The 19,647-nt window shown below is 43.9% G+C and overlaps 1 protein-coding gene across 4 annotated transcripts in view; it reads right to left on the reverse strand.

The window, feature by feature from the left end:
• Positions 1–8,484: 8,484 nt before the first annotated feature.
• add1 (adducin 1 (alpha)) overlaps positions 8,485–19,647 on the reverse strand; it is a 54,352-nt gene continuing 43,189 nt past the window's right edge. For 2 of the 4 annotated variants that reach the window (XM_056730512.1, XM_056730511.1), the window contains 3 exons: positions 13,989–14,145; positions 13,031–13,108; positions 8,486–10,265 (listed from right to left, as the gene is read on the reverse strand). In XM_056730512.1, the coding sequence (XP_056586490.1) occupies positions 9,997–10,265; positions 13,031–13,108; positions 13,989–14,145 (504 nt within the window). In that variant the 3' untranslated portion in view covers positions 8,486–9,996. Of the gene's footprint in view, positions 10,266–11,781; positions 11,816–13,030; positions 13,109–13,988; positions 14,146–19,647 lie in introns of all 4 variants that reach the window. The other 2 variants (XM_056730515.1, XM_056730509.1) reach the window with 2 other exon arrangements.

The raw sequence follows: 19,647 nt of genomic DNA on the forward strand, positions 1-19,647 counted from the left end.
GGTTATTCCCAGTTCCAGAAAATATCTCAAAACTAATAGCACTATAACTAATAATAGTAACCTGGATGCAGTAAATCATTTTACAATTTTTCTGACAAATTTAATATAAATATGTTGTTACGAGTTTCAAATGTGTAACTGGAGTAACAAATGATTTCTTTTATAGCTTGGGGTTCACTTCTCTCAGCTCTGGAAAACAGAATCACAGAATTAGTGAGTGAAAAAGCGAACCGCCATCTTCGTCTCCGAATCTCTGTCTGAGAGAAGAGGAAGGCGTCCGTCATCTAGGTAACGTGGTGCAACGATACCTACTCTTTGGTTCCGCTTTGTTTGGTTCCCCCCCCCAACTAATATTGTTTTCATAAATAAAAGTTTCAATTATACTAAAACGCTGATGGTTACTGTGTTCTCACGTAAGGGTGCATCACACACTCCCCAACAAATAAAAGTGGCTCCTGACACAAGATATTTTGAACAATTCCACTCTGAACCTTTACACACCCCATTTTTTTTCAAACACCTAACTCTCAATTAGTGTATCCTATATGTTCTAGAAAAGTGTGTGTTCCAGATCTCATCTGGTGAGTATATAATGTATGTAATTGTCTTTCAGGATATCTCATCCACATTGGGCTGGGTATGCAACAGGTAAGTAAGGGTATGGGGCACTGAACGAGGGTTGGAGGTGGTGGAGGTATGGTGGACCAAGACACTGGTAAGCACACTGTACTGGCTGGATTCCGACTGCACTCACAGTGGGCCTCGGGTGATAAGCGGGTTGACCCAGGGATGGGTAAGTAAACACATAACTTGGCCGTCTTCCTCTCGTGGACTGTCTCAGTGGGATCTGATGTTCAGGTTGTGGTCTGGGAACATTGTTCTCTTGATGGACAGCAGGCAGTTTCTCTTGAACGGTTGTAGGTTGAAGCTGCTCCATGCCATGTTCATCCTCGCTGGATGTTCCCTGTTCCTCATCTCGAACACTCTCCCTGTCCTGTTCAGGTTCTACATGAATCGTTTCTCCCAGATGGGTCTCATTCTGTTCAGATCTATCTTGGTAGTCGGGGGTAACATGCGGCACAGGTAAGTAACTTCCCGTTCTTGGTTTCTCCCTCGGTATTCGCAACCAGTAACGAGGCACACCTTCCTCTTCCTCAGAGTCACTTATATATGGGCCCGGTGTCTCATGTGTCGGTTTCGGGATGTCTGAGGCTCTCTTCTTCCGCTTTTGTGACTCAGATGTGTTGGTGGTCGGGTTCTGAAGAGGCTCTATAGGTAAGTCATTGACTTGCATCAGGAGGTTCCTGTGTAGTGTGCGAACTGGTCGGCCTCCCGCCTCCGGGCTTACTTTGTAGACAGGATTATCTCCCACCTGTTCTCTCACAATGTAGATGAGCTGCTCCCAGTACGATCTAAGCTTTCCAGGCCCCCCTCGTTCACTGAGATTGCGTACAAGTACTCTGTCCCCAGGCTGAAGAACCACACCTCTGCTCCGTTTATCGTAGTATGTCTTCCCTTTGGAGCTGGACTGTCGACTGTTTGCGTTTGCTATTCGGTATGCCTCCACCATTTTTCCTGCCCATTTCTCAGCATATCCTTTTGGTCCATTAGTTTCAGCTCCTTTATCTGTTATGAGGCCAAAGAGGATGTCCACTGGTAGGCGAGGATGTCGGCCATACAACAAATAATACGGGGAGAAACCTGTGGCCTCGTGCCTCGTACAATTATATGCCTGGAGTACGTGGGGCAGGTGGTCCTTCCAATTCTCTTTCTCTTTCTCTCCCAAGGTGCGGAGCATTTGCAATAGCGTGCGATTGAATCTCTCTGCAGGATTGCCCTGGGGGTGATACGGAGAGGTTCTCGAGTGGGCGACACCAGCTGATTGCCTGAGAGTTCTGAAGAGCTCATTCTCAAACTCTCGACCCTGGTCATGGTGTAGTTTGGCCGGGTATCCAAATCTGGGGATGAAATCATTGAAAAGCCTGTCAGCAGCTGTCTTACCAGCCTTGTTTTTCGTGGGGTAGGCTTGCGCGAATCTGGTGAAGTGATCAACCACTACAAGGATATACTCGTATCCACCTCTGCAGGTTTCCAGGTGAAGGAAATCGATGCACACCAACTCAAGGGGCGAATTTGATGTTATACTTCCCATTGGTGCTCTTTCATATGTGGGTGGCTTTTTCTGTTTAATGCAAGAGCACTTCCTGGTCACATACTCTTCTATCTCCTTCTTCATGAAAGGCCAGTAGAATCGCTCCCTCGCTAGGTTCAGAACCTTTTCAACGCCAACGTGACACATGTTGTTGTGCAGTTGGGTGAGCACTTTTCGTTTGTAGGTGGCGGGAAGGACCAGTTGTTGTCGACCTGCACTCTTCCTGTAGAGAAGGTCATTCTCTATGTATAATTTGCTCCACTCTTTTGACAGCCTCCTTGCGTGTGTGTCCATTTTCTCTTTATCATCCTCTGTTAGTGGTGAGTCGTTTTCCTTCAACACCATAACTTTCCCAATGGCGGGGTCTTTTCTTTGTTCCCTCACAAGCTCTTCATGACTGATTTCTGGCAGATGCTCAACTTGAGGTTGGCTGTGGGATGTTAAGTTGAGGGCTGCCACCCAGGCCACATCTCCTTGTTGTCCTTTCCGGCTTCCTTCCCATACAGCACATACTGCCTCCTCCGATAACTCTTCCGAACATCCAGCCATGAAGGTGTCGATGTCCAGGGGGCAGCGTGATAAAGTGTCAGCATCAATGTTGGTTTTGCCGGGCCGGTACTTGATGTCGAAGTGGAAGTCAGCCAGCTGCCCCACCCATCGGTGACCTACTGCGTTGAGTTTGGCAGTACTCAGGACGTATGTGAGGGGATTATTGTCCGTGAAGACTGTGAAATGCGGGGCGTAGAATAAGTAGTCACGGAACTTCTCACATACCGCCCACTTCAACGCCAGAAATTCAAGCTTTCCGCTGTGTAGGTGATAATTTTGTTCCGCTGATGTTAGCGTGCGTGACCCGTATCCAATCACCCTCAACTTCCCATCCTGGTTCTGATAAAGAACTGCACCGAGACCTTTTTGGGAGGCATCTGTGTGGAGTGTGAAGGGGCGGTTGAAATCGGGATACGCCAACACTGGGGGTTTGGTCAGCCGGTCCACGAGCTGTTCAAGGATTTGTTGGTTCTGTATATTCCATTCTACTGGAGTACGGGAGGACGGTTGACTGCATTTCGTTTTTCCTCGTGGCGGTTTGGCTAGAGAGGTGCTGGGCTTCGACTGGAGCAGGTCGTATAGGGGTTTGGCTATGCGTGAGAAGTCCTGCACGTATGTTCGATAATAGCTCAAGAACCCAAGCAACTGCCTGACGTCCCCAACTGTCTGTGGCATCTTGTCTTTCAGTGCCCGCACTGCTTCAAGGTCTTTGGGGTCCATCTTTACTCCTTCTGCTGACACCAACCGACCAACATACCGGACCTCCTTGCAGAAGAGTTCGCATTTCTCCGGCTTCAGCTTTACCCCGTGGTGTTGCAAGGCTTGCAAGACTCTGCGTAGCACCTCTACATGCTCATCAAATGACCTGGAAAAGCACAACACGTCGTCAAGGTAAGGGATGCAGCATTCATCTCTCAGCGTGTCGAGCATACCTTCCATGCTCCTTTGAAAAGCCGCTGGGGCGTTCGATAGCCCGAAGGGTATTCGGACCCATTCATATAACCCCCATGGAGTTATGAATGCGGTCAGGTACCTTGATCCTTCGGCGATAAAGCCTTGATGGTAGGCTTTCCCCTGATCAAGGATCGAAAACCAGGCATATCCTCCCAGAGAGTCAGTGAGGTCCTGAATTCTGGGAAGAGGGTGACGGTCTGGCACAGTTTTGTTGTTGAGGAGCCGGTAGTCAACACACAGGCGTAAGGACCCATCTTTCTTCCTTACACAAATGACAGGAGCTGAATAAGGCGACTGGGACTTCACGATCCACCCTTTAACTAACAGCTCCTGGATGTACTCCTTAACCTCCCTGTATAGTGGTTTTGGGATGGACGCATAAGCCCTCTGCACTGGGATGTCATCCTTAGTCCTGATCTCCATCTGTAGGGAGGGGATGCACCCTATGTCGTCGCTGTCACGGGCGAATGCTCCACTTTCTTCATAGAGCACTTCCTTTACAGACTGTTGTTGGTCAGGGCTGAGGTGACTGATGTCAACAGGAGGAAGCCAGGATTCGGGTGGAGAAGTGCTGGAAGAAACGACTCCCTTAACCTCGACTGATGTCATCTTTCTTGGTGTGGAATCAGCCTGATGTGACTCTGGTGCATCAGTCTCAAGGACCTTGATAACATGTTGTATGGTTCCCAGAGAGGTTCTACCCGGCAGGGTGACCTCATGCTTTGAGTGATTAGAGATGAGCACCTTCACATAGGGCCGTCGGGTGTTATTGATTTCCAAGAGGCCTTCTCCTACACTCAACTGCCCTAAGACAACGCTTTCCTCTGTTGGTTCGTATAGAACAATGGGGTTAGAGGCGTCAAAGTTTGGAGGCACTCTACACCATACATGAGCTGTTCTGCCAGGGGGAATGATGACATGGTCTTGGCCCACCCTTATAGTAACAGGATCACAGTATGTACTAGGAGGCACCTGGATGGAATTTACAATGACCTCTACCTGTTCCTCCTCTATTCCAAATGCACTGCGGAGAAGGTTGACAACCGTTGCCACTGCATCGCCCGAGGACTCTTTCCTTCTGATGATCTCCTGGAGTACATTGGCTCCTAGAAGAGGATGGGACAGTGGCAACGGGCTGACTAGGAAAGGGACCTGTATTGTGAGATTGGGGTCTTCATTCCCTGCGAGATTGACAGTGAGCTCAACCCATCCGCTGTAGGGGACGGCATGGCCAGTGACTGCATAGACGCCAAGTTCTTCCTCTAAAAGCTCAGAAAGGGGTCTCAATATGTGATTAGGAATGTGAGTGTCAGTCCATTGTTGGTCAATTATGCTCACCTGCGAGCCTGAATCAAACAGGACTGTAACTGGGTATCCGCCAATCAAACATTTCAGCAGACTTTTCTTCCAATTAGGAGTGCCTTGCAAGTGATGTTACTCTGGTCGGTCAGTGCATGTGTTTGTTTTTGTTTGTTTTGCTTGAGGTGTCTTGTTATTTGTTTGTTACTTGTAACTGTTTGGGACTGCAACTGCTCAACGGTCTCTGGGCGTCCCTCCACAAAGACCGAGCCCCGTTTCCCTGCACCCTGACTTGTTGAAGACATCCCACTGCTCTGTGTCCTGCCCCTCCACACACAAAGCAATGGTTACACTCCTGTGCATTCTGTTCAGTACATTTCGGGCAACGAGCTGTCCTTCCTCTCACCTGGACTGCAGGTTGTCCCAGCTGTGGTTGGACAGGTCTGCTGGGAGTTGGCTGAGAAGGAGGGTAAGACATCCGATTATTTGCTGTCCGCTGCTCGATCAAAGAAGCCACCATGTGTGTCAGGGTCTCCACCTGAGAAGTGAGCTGTTGTATTGTCTGGAGATTTTCATTATCTGGTGCTGTATCCCGCGACTTGTTATTGTTGTAACGGTCTCCTGTCTCAACCTTGGCGCTGTGTGCTTGTGCTAACTTTTGTCGGGGGGGTTGACCCAGTCTGCGCTGGTGCTCATTTTCATCACTTATTATTTTCATGACTTGACGAAGGATTTCCTCATCTGTGACTTGACTGTTTGAGATTAGAGGCCTCAGTCTCTGCCGGAGGTCAGCTTGTTTTGTCCCCAACCCCTGATAGATGGTATGGAGGAACACCTCCTGGATGGTCTTGGGATCATATGCAATGTCTGCACTGGCCTGTCGGGTCTGAAAAAGGATTTTCTGTTTGAGCCCAATCATACGGTAAAGAAATTGCTGTGGTGATTCTTGGTCTAATTGCCTGGCACACATCAGTTCCTGGAACATCTCACTTGTTGCTTTCTCTCCGAGGTGAGACCTGAGGAAGCCTTTGAGTTCAGATACCGTGATAGAATCTTTGTTCACAAGCATATCCTTAAATGCCCCTGGTTTGATGATCCTCAACACCCCTCTGACCACCTCTGCTTCTGCAAAGCCCTCCTTCACTCCCTCGTCGATTTGTTTGCTGATATTGTTGTAGTTTAAATCAGAGTTCTGATCTCCAACCTGACCACCATGTACTTTGAAGTCCCTGCGCTGCACGTAGGAGAGGTCCTTAAGTATTACTGGTCTCTCTGAGATCATCTGTGGCATACAGTGGAACTCTGCCTCACTCTGGTGGGGGTAAGTTGTGGGTGATGGGGCCATCGTAGATTCACTTCGTCTGAGTTTCTCACCCAGCTCTTCATACCCTTGTCTCAGTTCTTCTAATGTCTGTGTTGTTGTATTGGTATGAGTGTTATGATGGGGTTGTGTCAGACTAACTGTGTTGTTAGAGTGAGAAAGAAGTTGTGATGCAGAGGTTGGGATTGTAGTGGATGGACTGGGACTAGGTGTGACCTGTATGTTACCATCATTAAATGCACCCACTGGAAAATGAACAGGAGCATCAGCATTAATTACCTTACCTACCAAATCATTTAAAACCAACAACTGACCCATTCCCTCATCCTCAAGTCCTAGTAAGGAGTCAGATTGCATGTAGGAGATAACATAGTCCATACAGCCCTCTTCATCACTCGGACTCAACTCTTCTTCATGTGGACTGTTGATTGCAATGTCTTTTGCAACCTGATAGATTTCGTTGTTTGAAAGTCTGAATAGTTGTTTCTTGATGCTCCATACTAATTCTTTACGAGTTGCTGACATAGTGTGTAGTCCTGATATTCCCTTGTGGTTTGTGAACTCAGTCAATCAGTGGTGAAGGGACTTAGTAAGAGGTGTGTATGTGTGTGTGCGTGTCGACCTCCCGATCACAGGTGAGCTCCTCTGGTAAGTAGCGTGCGCTGGCCTCAGGATCAGCAGTGCGGCTCCTAAGCAAGGTGGAGATCCCTTTTCTCTTTGGTCTCCCTCCTCGGACGCCCACGGGATAACCCCTGGCCTGCAGCAGCGTCTTGTCACCTTGGTCGTGTGGTTCAATTATCTCTGGATCTGCTCCTCCTATTATTGTGATGAGGAGAGATCCCGGACGAGCCCCCACAGTTTGTTACTAGTTTCAAATGTGTAACTGGAGTAACAAATGATTTCTTTTATAGCTTGGGGTTCACTTCTCTCAGCTCTGGAAAACAGAATCACAGAATTAGTGGGTGAAAAAGCGAACCACCAAATTGTCAGTTTGTGATATTTGAATGTCTTTTTATACCTTGAAACCGAAAAACGACTTTTCCTCGGGGAAGGTCGAAAATGAGGTAATAAAATATTTCAAATTCACATTTCGAGGGATAATGTACTAGCAGCCGGTTGTTATTGAGAAATAATCCCCTTCAGTGTGACACAAGACCCTCCGCTTCACGTCCTGATCACACTGTCGGTGCACTTACTTATTTGTCACTCTGAAAATGTTATCAGTATTTTTATTGCTAGTAAATGTTTTAAATATTATTGATCTTTACCTTATTCTCATCGACAGCTTCATCAACAGGACAGAATTTGTGGTTGTTGTGTGTTCTGGAGTCTCGACACACGACACACACGGGCTGTTGATCATCCAGACAGAAGAGTTTGAGTTTCTCATTGTGAAGATGACAGACTGATGAAGATCTCTCACTTCTCTCCTGTAAGAAACTCTCACACAGATTCTTCAAAGACAGACTTACTGGAGGATCCACTGTTGATATTCTTCTGCAAACTGGACATTCTTGAGCTCCTTTACTTTCCCAGAATCTGTGAATACAGTCTTTACAGAAACTGTGACTACAGGACAACACAACAGGATCTTTAAAAATCTCACGGCACACAGGACAAGAGAAATCCTCCTCAGAAAAACTTTTAGACGCCATTCTCTCTGAGTGAAATGTCACAATCCTTCTTCAGTTTCACTTTCAGTTCAGTAAAGTAATAATCCAGTTTAAACTCTCAGTGTTCAGTTATGAATAAAAATATCTTCACATCCACAGCAAGGACTTCAGAATCTGTGCATTAAAAATATTTCATTTCTTTTTCAACATTATCATCAAATGATCGAATGTTCTTATTCAACTGAGTAACAGGTTTGTGATGATCTCAGTTTCCTGATTCTCTGTGTAAGTGGGAGGAGTTTATTCACAGACACGCCCCTGATTCTAACCAATGAGATTTATTGTGTTCAACTGAAATGACTTTAGATTGACTTTTAATTACACGCTTTAGTTAAACTACATGAATTTATTGTCTTAGCTCGAGAATACATTTGTTATAGAGATTAAATATGTGATAGAAGATTACTAACTGCAGTTTTGATAGAAACATTGAAACAAATATTCATCAATCATGATGTTTTTAAAGATTATATTTTATTCATGGCTGCGAAATATAAAGTTCCATGAAAGAAACAAGAGATGTGATTATAAAACTGTATTCCACACAACTGTACAACAGAACAAATAGAAAATCATTGAGAGATTGAACATCATCTGCATGTTAGAAACTGAACAAGAAGCTTTAAATAAAATCATGTCAGTTAGTAAATGTTAATATGAAACAGTCGAGTAGAAAACAAACAGAAAGATCAGAAGCTGGAGGTGTTTATGTCCTGCAGTCCTTCAGTAAACTCTTGTGTTGTGTTTGTTAGTGAACATCAGATATTTCACATTTTTTCTGATCCACATCAAGATGATCTTTGACATTCATGTTGACAAAAAGCAAGTGTGTGTGAACTGTGAATCTCATAAAGTGTTCGCTCATATTTTACACACAAATAAAGTTTATAAATCGCCTCCATCAGTATTATTTATGTTCACAGTTGATCTCCATCCTCTAATTCTCTTCACCATCAGATAAAACAACTATATTACTACAAACTGATGATTTATCATTGAAACTGTAATGTGTATTTGTTTCATGCAACTTTACTTATTAATTTGTCAAATGAAATGTAGTTTTCTGAGGAAGAGATATACTCGTGCTTGAAATGTCACACGCAAGAAAATCCAAAATGTGATTTGTTGTTTGATTTGTTTAAATCTTAGTGAGATTCACACAGTTGACGTGTGGTCCTTCATGACGGGTCCATGAATATTTTCACAGTGTTATTATAGACACACACTAGGAGTGTGTATGACTTTGTGAACATCAAACAGCTGTAGATCAGTCAGACTTCATTTCTTGATGATTTTAAGCAGCATGTTTATTCATTTCAGTGAAAGAATTAAAGGTCGACATTATGACAGCGATGTCAAACTACTGGACATAAACCTCCAGCTAAACAATAAACTCAAATATACTTTACAATCAAAAGAAACATTTTATTCACATCACTGCAGGAGGAAAGTTAGTGAACAGAAGAGAAGAAGAGTTCTGTAGTGTAGATGCTTTGCAAACTTGATGAAGTTATGAAAGATTTTAGGCTGAAAAATGACAAACTTTATTCTAACAGGTGTAATGAGATTTAAATATGCAAATTTATTTCCGTCCTTAACAAGTTTTATTTTAAGCACATGTTATATACTCTTCTGCATCTGCTCAAGTGGGATCTGTTGTGATTCATAGTTTTGACAAGCTTACAGACAGAAGCATGCAGCAGAATTCTGAATTTATTTCAACATCACGAGGGTCCTGAAGGTTTTCTCCTATGAACATTAGATACATTCTCATACATGATAGCAGTTATTCAGATCTTTATAAAAACAGCGCATACACATGCCTCACAAGACACACGCTTCCCAAAGAGACTTGAGCGGTCGGCCAGCATTTATTAAGAACGCTTAACAGAATAAAAACAAATCTGACCTTTCAATGATAAAAAGAGATTGACAAATAAAAAAAGTAAAGAGATGCGGTAAAAACAACCAATGGATTTAATGACGAGTATTGCCAAACACCCTGAGCGACCTTCATCTCTAGGTCTCAGACTTCTTTTTGTTTTTCTTCAAGAAAGACGGGGTGCAAAACTTTTTCTTCTTCTTTGAAGGGGATTTGTTGGGCGATCCGTCACTGCCGTGGTCACCGGCCGCATCGTCACCAGCAGCAGGCTCCTCCCCTTCAGGTTGAGGGGCGGAGTCTGTCTGTTTAAGGCGGGGTCTTCTGCAGGTAGGGTGGCTACTTCAGAGGGTTCATCGGGGGTGAGATCAGGGAGGGTTTGTCTTAAAGTGGCGGCGTCGCTTTCATCTTTACTCGACTGGTTCTGTGGTGCCGGTTCTGTGGAGGACGGAGAGAAAGTGGAGGAAAAGAGACAACAATGAGTTTGTGGAGCATCTTGTGTCACTCAGAGCATTCGGGGGGAATTCAGACCTTCAAGACCTCAACAGCTGAACCATCTTCTCTGAGAACGTTTCTGTGAAACTTGAATCTCTCCAACATTACATCAATACAGCCGCTTGGTTTTCCTTTAAAGAGGAAACGGCTCATGATTGACCAGCCATCATACCGTTCCAAAGTCATGTGATGGATTTCAGCAAAACCCCTTAAAGATGAACTTCATCTCTTAATCCAGTAACCTTCACATCACACTGTCCTTCAAGAACATCGACAGTAATTCAGAATGTATTTGACCACCAGACGTCCAAACATTCATCTTAAAGGAACAGTTCAGCCAAACTTGAAAATTCTGTCGTCTTTTATTCTCCTCATGTGTTTGTAAATGTGAGTCTTTCTTCAGTGGAACACAAAAGAAGAAATTTTGAGAAATGTTTCAGTGGTTTTGTGTTGGTACAATGCGAAAGGGGTTCAGTTTTGTTTTATCAACATTCTTCAAAATATCTTCTGTTGTGTTCTGCAGAAGAAAGAAACTCAAAGAGGTTTGACACGAGGGCGAGTATAAATGATGACAGAATTCTCATTTTTGGGAGAACTGTCCCTTTAAAACAGCTCATGCACGTCAGACACAAAATGAATCAGTCACAGGTGGTCAGACACATTTATATTTCTCACATTACACTTCCTCTCTAACTGGGACCAGTACACCAACATCAGACACATATGTTACTCACACACATATATATTTATTCATATACAGCACACTTTAAAACCACAAAGCTGCATTTTATTGACAGATTTATTTTTATGTGCTTGAAAGGCAAATCAGATGTAAACCACATCCTTCATACATTACCTGTTCGGCTGAAGCAACGCTAGACTGCATTACATCACAGAAACACTAAACCAGTCTGCTACTGTTCTAGACTTTCAAAGAAAATGTTTTCTACAGAAATATTTGTTGTCAGTGTCACATCACCTCACTCCAGACAGTCTGATCAATCATTCAATCAATCAAGTCTTTAAATATTCTTCAATATTACGTTCTGCCTTCAAAAAGGAAACAAATATGCAAAATTGTTTATAACCATTCAAAAATGTTTTTGTTGTGATTAACATAGAGAAAGATATTTGGAAGAATGTTTATAACCAGACAGATTTTGTCCCCCATTGACTCCCATAGTAGGATAAAATACAACAGTAGTCAAAAGTGACCCAGAACTGTTTGCTGTCCTACAACAGAACAAAAAAATTGATAAAGTATTTTTTGAGGGGCAAAATCTGACTGGAGCAGATCAGACTGACTTGAGATCAGTGTGGATACACCATCTCACAAACAGAGAGAGTTTTGTAAAGCGAGAGCTGCAGGATGATGAGTTACTGCAGTGAGTCGGAGTGAAGCGTGCAGCGGGAAAGCAAACTCAAGCGTGGGGTGGGGTTGGGTGTGGGGAGTACTTACTATGGTAACAGGTATTCTTTAGCATTTCCATCTCCTGATTGTGACGCAGCCACGAAGAAAAGCACAAGTAGAGAGAGAATGTGTATGCAGATCAAATCACAGGCACCAGGTTAAATCAAAAAGAGACATGAACAGACACCGTAAAGACACCAGAAGTGAAGAAGGACCGCCGGGTCATTCTTAAGACCCCAGAGAAATGTGCATGAAGGGAAATGAGAACATTAAACACGGCCGGTTTACACAAGAAGACATTTCTCAAACCAGATTACATCTGTGTTTACAGTGCGTACAATACCACTTCTCATTCATATTGTGTAGTTCTGTGTGTGTCAAATATTAAACAACTATGAAGCTTTTTTAACAGGTTTAATAGTTCTGCATAAATGCTGGAGTTTAAAATTCTAAAGGGGAAAAAAATCTGTATTTTACAAAGACATTACTTCATTTATTTAAAGTCTGATTTCATGTCTTAATAACTGTTCATATTTAAAAGGTGAAAAAAATATTGATAAAAAATGAAACTACAATTACATCAGTTTTGGTTTCTATATTGACCTCCACATCTACAACATTGTGTAATTCATCATAAAAATCTATTTTGTTGTGTTTGATGTAATCCAGTGTAATAAAGACCAGAAGGGCTGAAGAAGAGTTAATACATCTGACATACAGTTGTGGACAGTAAAGAAACAATTATTTATACAGAAAGAATCACTTATATATATCTTAGTGAAGATTTTCAATACCAACATCTATTCTGTAATGCATCTATTCAATGCATTTTATTATTAAGATGACATTTGAAGAGTTTATGTGTAAAAACAGATCATGTCTTTATTGTGTGTGTTAGCTAGTTGTTTTTATTTGAGTCATTACTACTAAATAAAAACTTTGATTCGAGTAATAATAATTAAAATGCACAATAACAAACATGATTTTGAAAAGATAGAGTTATCTGTTCTTGCAAATGAACTCTTCATATATATATATATATTCAAAATATTTATTATTATTCTATATCATTATCCTATATTAATTGTTTGTTTGTTCCTGCTTTGAAACAATACAAAGTTGTAAAAGGTGCTTTAGAAATAAAGGTGTATTGATCCCCTCTGGTCTGTTATTACAAACAGCAATAAATGTCGACAAACGTTAAATAACAAACATACAGACACAGACATCAGCCGTCATGTTGCAGATATCAAACACCTGGAATCAGTTCATGCTCAGAGAGAGCGGACAGACTCACCTTCTACACGCACAGGTGAGCTGGGAGGAGTGCAGGTGCCACTGGGAACTTTCCCCTCTTCAATGTCTTGTGTCTGACCTACAGAGAACAGAAGCGTCATTCATCCACAAGTCTTTCTTTTATAAGTGTTTACACAACTCTGTTCTGACAAAATACAAAGCACAAAAAAAGGTAAACCAGCCCGAGTTCAGATTCAGAGGTCTCCATTAGAAACACCACACAACTTTATTAGTAGAAGAATAACACAATGAACCCGACAGACCAAGAGCCAATGTCCAAGTTAGAGGATAGTGAGAAGCCCTCAGAAGACCCAGAGATGTTCCTGGTTAAGACTGTTGAAGCAGATAAAGGTCATGTGGTATTTGTTGACAGATCTGGATCGGGGGGATCTGGGACAGGAGACTGGGGTGGACACATAAAGGTGTGTTGGATCACCAGATTTCAAATCAAGGGAAAGCAGGGGGTGACGTAAGACAGAAAGAGACCCAAAATCAAGCCCACAAAGAAGTTCTTCCGCAGGCAGTACCTGCAACCGGCCCTTCTGATTCTGGTTGAGTCAGTGCGGTCAGTTCAGCGTCACAGCCCAGAGCTTTCAGTACCGCACAGTGGAACTCTTTATGAGGGGATTCTGGAGGATGTGACGGGCTCTCTCCACCCGACACGGGCTCTGATTCAGCGTCTCGACTAGGGATTATAGATGGCGGTGGTGTTTTGGTGACCCGTGGCTCCTCGTTCTCCTGCGTGGAGGTGGTCTCTGATGAGGCGGAGGGGGTCTGGACTTCTTTTGAAAGTGGAGTGCGGACGGATTCCTCAGCCTGTGCTAAATGTAACACAACAGTTTCTCTCTAGACCTGCGTGGGGAGCTGTTGAGCTGCAGGAACTCTCAAACATGTGTGCAAGAAAGAGGGATTGTGCTCCTGAGATGATCAATAAAGGTGTAAATCTTTGCTCTTCTTACCTTCCGGGCCTTTCTGTTTGAGCTCCACCTCCCTGCGGTACTCCACCAGATCTTGATCCGTGAGCTTGTTGAAGGGGTTTGGTCCAGTTTTAGTCACAATAACACACGGCTGGTACTCCTTCTCAATAATGGCTTTAGATGCGGTCACCAGCTCCCCCTGGAGGACACAAGAGGACCATACAACAATCTTGATCAAGGAAACTAACTGAAAAATGACCAAATTAAATATTTTAGAATGAAAAATGTGTTATTGAGAGTTACTGGTGCTGATATGTGTTCTTATAATACTAGTAACAGACCCTTATCAGAGTTAATGACCCTTTTCATGCAAAGTATAGTTGTGAGGAATTGTCAGAATCCCTCAAAAGCGCATCAGACCCTAAACTAAGAAAAGTGTTGAGCATGTACAGACTCAGTGAGTTCATGACGATTATTACACACAAAATGTGATCTTTCACTGCAATCTGTTGTGTTTGTTACTGATGTGATTTAACAGGTAAGATCATCAGAGGAGAAATGTAACATTTAACATAAAACAATGGATAAAGTCCTTCAGTAAACTTGTGTGTGAAAGTGTGTATGTGTGTGTTAGTGAGAGGATCTGTCATGTTTCCACTATCATGTCATGTATATTCGTGTTATTTGAGTGGAGTCATGGCATAACCTATGGTTTTATGTGAGATTGAATGATTCTTTCTCGTGTCTCGTCATTGTTCCCTACATCTCGTCCCTCGTCAGCCTCTCCTTAGTGCTAATCCCCAGCACCTGTTGCTCGTTATGATCCTGTGTTTGTTCCCTATAAAGAGTCCTCATGTTTCATTGTCCTGTGCTCGTTCATTGTATATGATTCCTGGTCATTGTGGATGTTAGCTGTTTCATGCCCGTTCTTGTGCCTTGCCTTGCCTTGCCTTGCCTTGCCTTGCCTTGCCTTGCCTTGCCTTGCCTTGCCTTGCCTTGCCTTGCCTTGCCTTGCCTTGCCTTGCCTTGCCTTGCCTTGCCTTGCCTTGCCTTGCCTTGCCTTGCCTTGCCTTGCCTTGCCTTGCCTTGCCTTGCCTTGCCCCTGTTTTCCCTGTGTCTAGTAAGTCTTAGTTTAGTGTTTGTTTTCTTAGTTTAGTTAGTCTGTGTTCTTGTTTCTGTATTTAGTTTAAGGCTTGTTTTCCCCATTGTGGGTTTTGTTTTGCCTTTTTGTAGTGTTTAGTCTGTTATAATAAATCCTTGTTACCCCTACCATCTCGTCCTGCCTGCATTTGGGTTCCCATGCCATGTCTCCACCCGAGATTCATGACAGGATCAGAGAATGACAGTTTTCCTCCGTCACAATCCAGCTCAACTCTGATTCTCTCAACTTTCTTTTTCACTGAGAGATCAAGAACTTTTTCTGGTGTAATGAATGCAGCATATTTACCAGAGTAATACCCAACATACCAGACTCCAGTCCTGGAGAATAAACTCTTCTTCCTCGGAGCAGATTCTGTCATCACACCCAGAAACCATCCGTGATCATGGGCTCACAGACAGACAAAGAAAAACATGGCACCAAGAGAAGAGCGACACTCTTAACCCGAACAAGTTGACTTTACTAGAACATTTTTAAGAAACCCGCTGCACTATACCTTGACCTAAAAACTTTTTTTTGCGTGGGATAAAACTAAACAGAATTAGTTGAATTATCATAAAACCTTTGGTGGGTGCAGAAGACAAATCAATTTAGCAACAGCTCTCTTCACTAAAAATCATTAATTTACATTATTTAATTTGACTAGTTTCTTATGTTCTATTATATTTATTAATTTATCTATACATTTTTTATGCCAAAATGTAAAATAAACGATAATAATGTTCCACAATAAAAGTTTTTCATTGTTGACAACAGGTTTTAAACTGTATTCACTTCAATATTGTCAACAAGAAAAGTTAAAGCATTTTCAGCATGAGCAACCGTTTGCTCTTTTCCAAAACGCTATAAATCCATCATTCATCAAAATGTCATTTTTTTTTACCTAGACCCATACATTTAGTTAATATTCAATTTATCCTTTTAAAATGGTCTGTTTGCTCAGTCTGAACACGTTAAACAATGATTGTTAAATGAAACAACAATATTGTCGATTATAAATTCAAAAAACAATTTTTTTTTGGTTTATTTCTTTTTAAAAACAAACAAACAAGCAAACATGAAACATATAACATCAATGACTCAAACTATAAATTAATATAAATCAAATAAATGCAAATACATGAAATAAATAACAGCCAAATAAAATAAATAGTAACAAGCGGCAGAGCATGACTTGGCTGCGGGAGAGTATTAGAAAGCATTTGCCCCTGAGGCTTCTGATTTAACGCATTTGCTGCGTTGGATCGTTGGGGGGAAACAGGGCTCTGGCCGAACTGAGGGTGGCTGGGGATTTCTTAGTTGATATTTAAATGAGTCTGGTGATGTGTGACCGGTGGGCTGCTCTGATGAGGGCACGGTCAGACCTGATGTAAGTCTTGAATACTTCAGATGACCAGTGTCCGAGCGCTTGAATCTGACGTTGTGAAAGGCCCTTTTGTGCGGCTGTAGTTGCTGCGCCAATGCGGAAGGAATGACTGGAGAAATTATTTGCTGGGATGCCGGTGTGGAGTAAAACTGACTTCAGGTGTTTTTGGAATCAGAAGCGTGTAACGGGTAGGTTTGAATCGTCTACGAAGAGCGGTTCGGATGGTGATTTGACTTGAGATCTTCTAAAACAGAGGTAGGCTACGAGGGTTTGGTATGTCTGGAGTGGAGTTTTAAGATTGAAGATGTAGATAAAATGTCCTCTTCTGGCTTGATCTGTCTTACTTTGCTTGATGAAAAAGGAGATTGTTTCTGAGTCGAGCATTGATAGATCTGAAAAGTTGGGATGGATTGCGGGATCGTATTTTGCCATGGTGGAGTTTCGGAACATCCGAGAAATCCAAAGAAAGCCAGAATGAACATGGCATCTAGCGTGCGTGCTGTATGTTTGGAGTGGTATACTCTGCGAAGGGTTGTAATACACTTGCTCAAAATTTCTAGAGTGATGGGTTGTCTAGCATCTGGGAGGGCGGGTCGGGTTCTCTGGATGCCTTTTATGAGCATGGAAGCTTGAGAGCTGGCTATGATTGGGGAAGGGGCATTGAAAATTAATTTATGGAAAATTGAATTCCGCTCAAGTATCCTTTGATTGAGCTTGCTTTGAGATTTTTGATGGTACTTAGGAAGGAGAAAAATGACGTGATGGAGAGGAGAGAGAAATCTGGGAAGGGGAGGTTATAGATGTGGTGAAATACTTTGAAGTTTCTCCAGGCTGTGAGATAATGCTGTATGGTCCTGGGGGAGACAGCTTGAATGATGGCGTCGAGAGACAACATATCGTTGTAGAAAAAGAGATGCCGTTCCATTGGTTAAGGAATTTGATCCACAAACTTAGCGCGACGCTGCATGAGCAGGTTATCTGGATTAAATCCTCTAGAGCGTGGGCGGAAGAAGCGAGTGAGAGGAGATGCGCTACGAACGAGCGACCTTGCGGAATTCAAGTTGCCGAGTATTGAAAGAAGCTTGCGTTTTGTGCATTGCGGGCTATCAATTAATGATTGGGCGATCAGAATGGTCCGATTTTTTCCTTGGGTAAGGAGGCTTGGAATTTGAGCGAGTCTAACTTGATGCCCTAGGAACCGATTGAAGTGCTGGGTCCCGCCGATTTTTCTGGTGCTAGAGGGACACCGAGTTTCGTGAAGACGTATTGAACTTTAGAGAGATGCGCGGCTGGGACGGAGTCGGGAGGCGAGATGATTAGAAAATCGTCTAAAAGGTGGATGAGAAAAGGGATGTCGTAATTGTTGGATAGGATCCAGCAAATCGCTTCTGACAACATGTCAAAAAATTTTGGGCTACTTCTGCATCCGAAGGTGAGGCGGACGGAAAAAAAATATTTTTCGCGCCAACAAATGCAGAATAGATGCCAAAAGTCTGGGTGGATCGGCATGAATTTGAACGCGAATTTGATGTCTACTTTAGCCAGCCAAGCTCCGCGACCGGCTTTTTTAATCAGGGTGATGGCTTGCTCAATGTCGTGGTAGTGTAGCGAAAATTCTTCGAGCGGGATAAGACTATTGATGCTTGGGAAGGGAGATCCGTAAGGGGATGAGAGATCGAATATAAGACGCTTTTTACCAGAGAATGTCCGCGTGGCTGTGCCTATGGGGCTGACGTGGAAAACCGTGAACGGTGGTGCGGAAAAGGGGCCGATCAAAAACATTTCGTCGATCTCTTTTTTGACGAGGAGATTGACGGTCTCGGGCTCGACTGAAGGTTAGGGCAGACGAGACTTTGGGAAATGGAACTCGCAATGCCAGGATTGAAGCCTGATGAGAAACCGGACACAAGGTATTCTGTAAAGGAAGGGTCAGGGTGGTGTAATAGTTCGGCAGACAAATGTAAAACATTGACAGGAGTCGAGAAATAATTTTTTGATTTTTTAATTGCAGCTTTGAAAACGGGGCAAACAAGGCGGGCATGGGCGCCGCCGCAATGATTGCACACGTGCAAGTACCGACACCTCTGCCTGGAGCACCGTCCTGTATTGAAGCTGATACATAGGTTGTGCAAACGGGTGTTGGAAGCTGCTGAGGTATTTAGATCCAGCAGGCGCGGAATGTGACCGGTTGAAACGGGATGAGGCGAGACTGGGCGTGAGGGTATGGAAGGAGTGACCAAGGGGCAGGCGGTGGTGCTGTGTGCCACAGATCGGCACACCGCGCATGAAATGTTTTGGCAACCCAAAAACACCCTATTGTGAAGCTCAGTGTCCAGTGCTCCCCAATAAGGGCACTGGTTCCACTGAGCCACCATAATTGCGCATTTCGCCGAAAATAACTTGTGGTAAGTGTAGAAATGGGCCGCACCTGCTAGAATCTGTGTCCTGATGTTGCTGGACACTGGGGGCGGTTCCAGGACGGGGGCATTGATGGGCACCGGCATAGGTGCTGCTGAGGCCAATGTTAAAATTGAGGGCGGGCCTGAGGCAGAGCGAGGAGGGAGGGAATTGGTCGCTGGAGCAGCTGACGGAGGCAGCCAAAGCGGTGGCTTTAAGGAGGGAGGGAAGGCCGAAGACCTGGGGGAGGTAAGGAACACTTTGAGTCGGGGTCTGTATCGCTAATGGAGGCAGCCTCACATTCGTGGTCGACATTGGCGCCGCTGGCAAAGAGCTTGATGAAGTGAGGGGGAATGATTGGAAGCGACTTGAAACCCCCTGCGGAGGCAGGCTCGTTGGATGTTGGTAGTTGAAGATGGTGGGGGCGGGCCGAGTTTCTTGGGAAGCCGCGGGGAGAGACGTATTTGGCGGCTCGTCCTGTTCGTCCGGGGCGCGGCCCAGACTAGCCGAAATCCTTCTGCGACGAGCTAAGGGTGTCCTGTCTTGTCCTGCTGAGGCGCCGGAAGTCCCTGCCCGGGCTGAAAGAGATCTGAAAACCTGGACCGGCTGACAAGCGACTTCCTGCTGCGGGGAAGATCTGGCTGGCGGGTCCCCTGACTGCAGCGCGAATAGATGTCGTAAGGCTCGGCTTTGCTCAACTTGCTGCTCAGGTTCACTTCCCGATTGGACAGAGCGAGACGAAGTCCTGCGACTGGCTCCGTACGGAAGAGCGGTTCCGT

Source organism: Triplophysa dalaica, chromosome 19 (assembly GCF_015846415.1).
Source record: "Triplophysa dalaica isolate WHDGS20190420 chromosome 19, ASM1584641v1, whole genome shotgun sequence".
Classification (NCBI taxonomy): domain Eukaryota; kingdom Metazoa; phylum Chordata; class Actinopteri; order Cypriniformes; family Nemacheilidae; genus Triplophysa; species Triplophysa dalaica.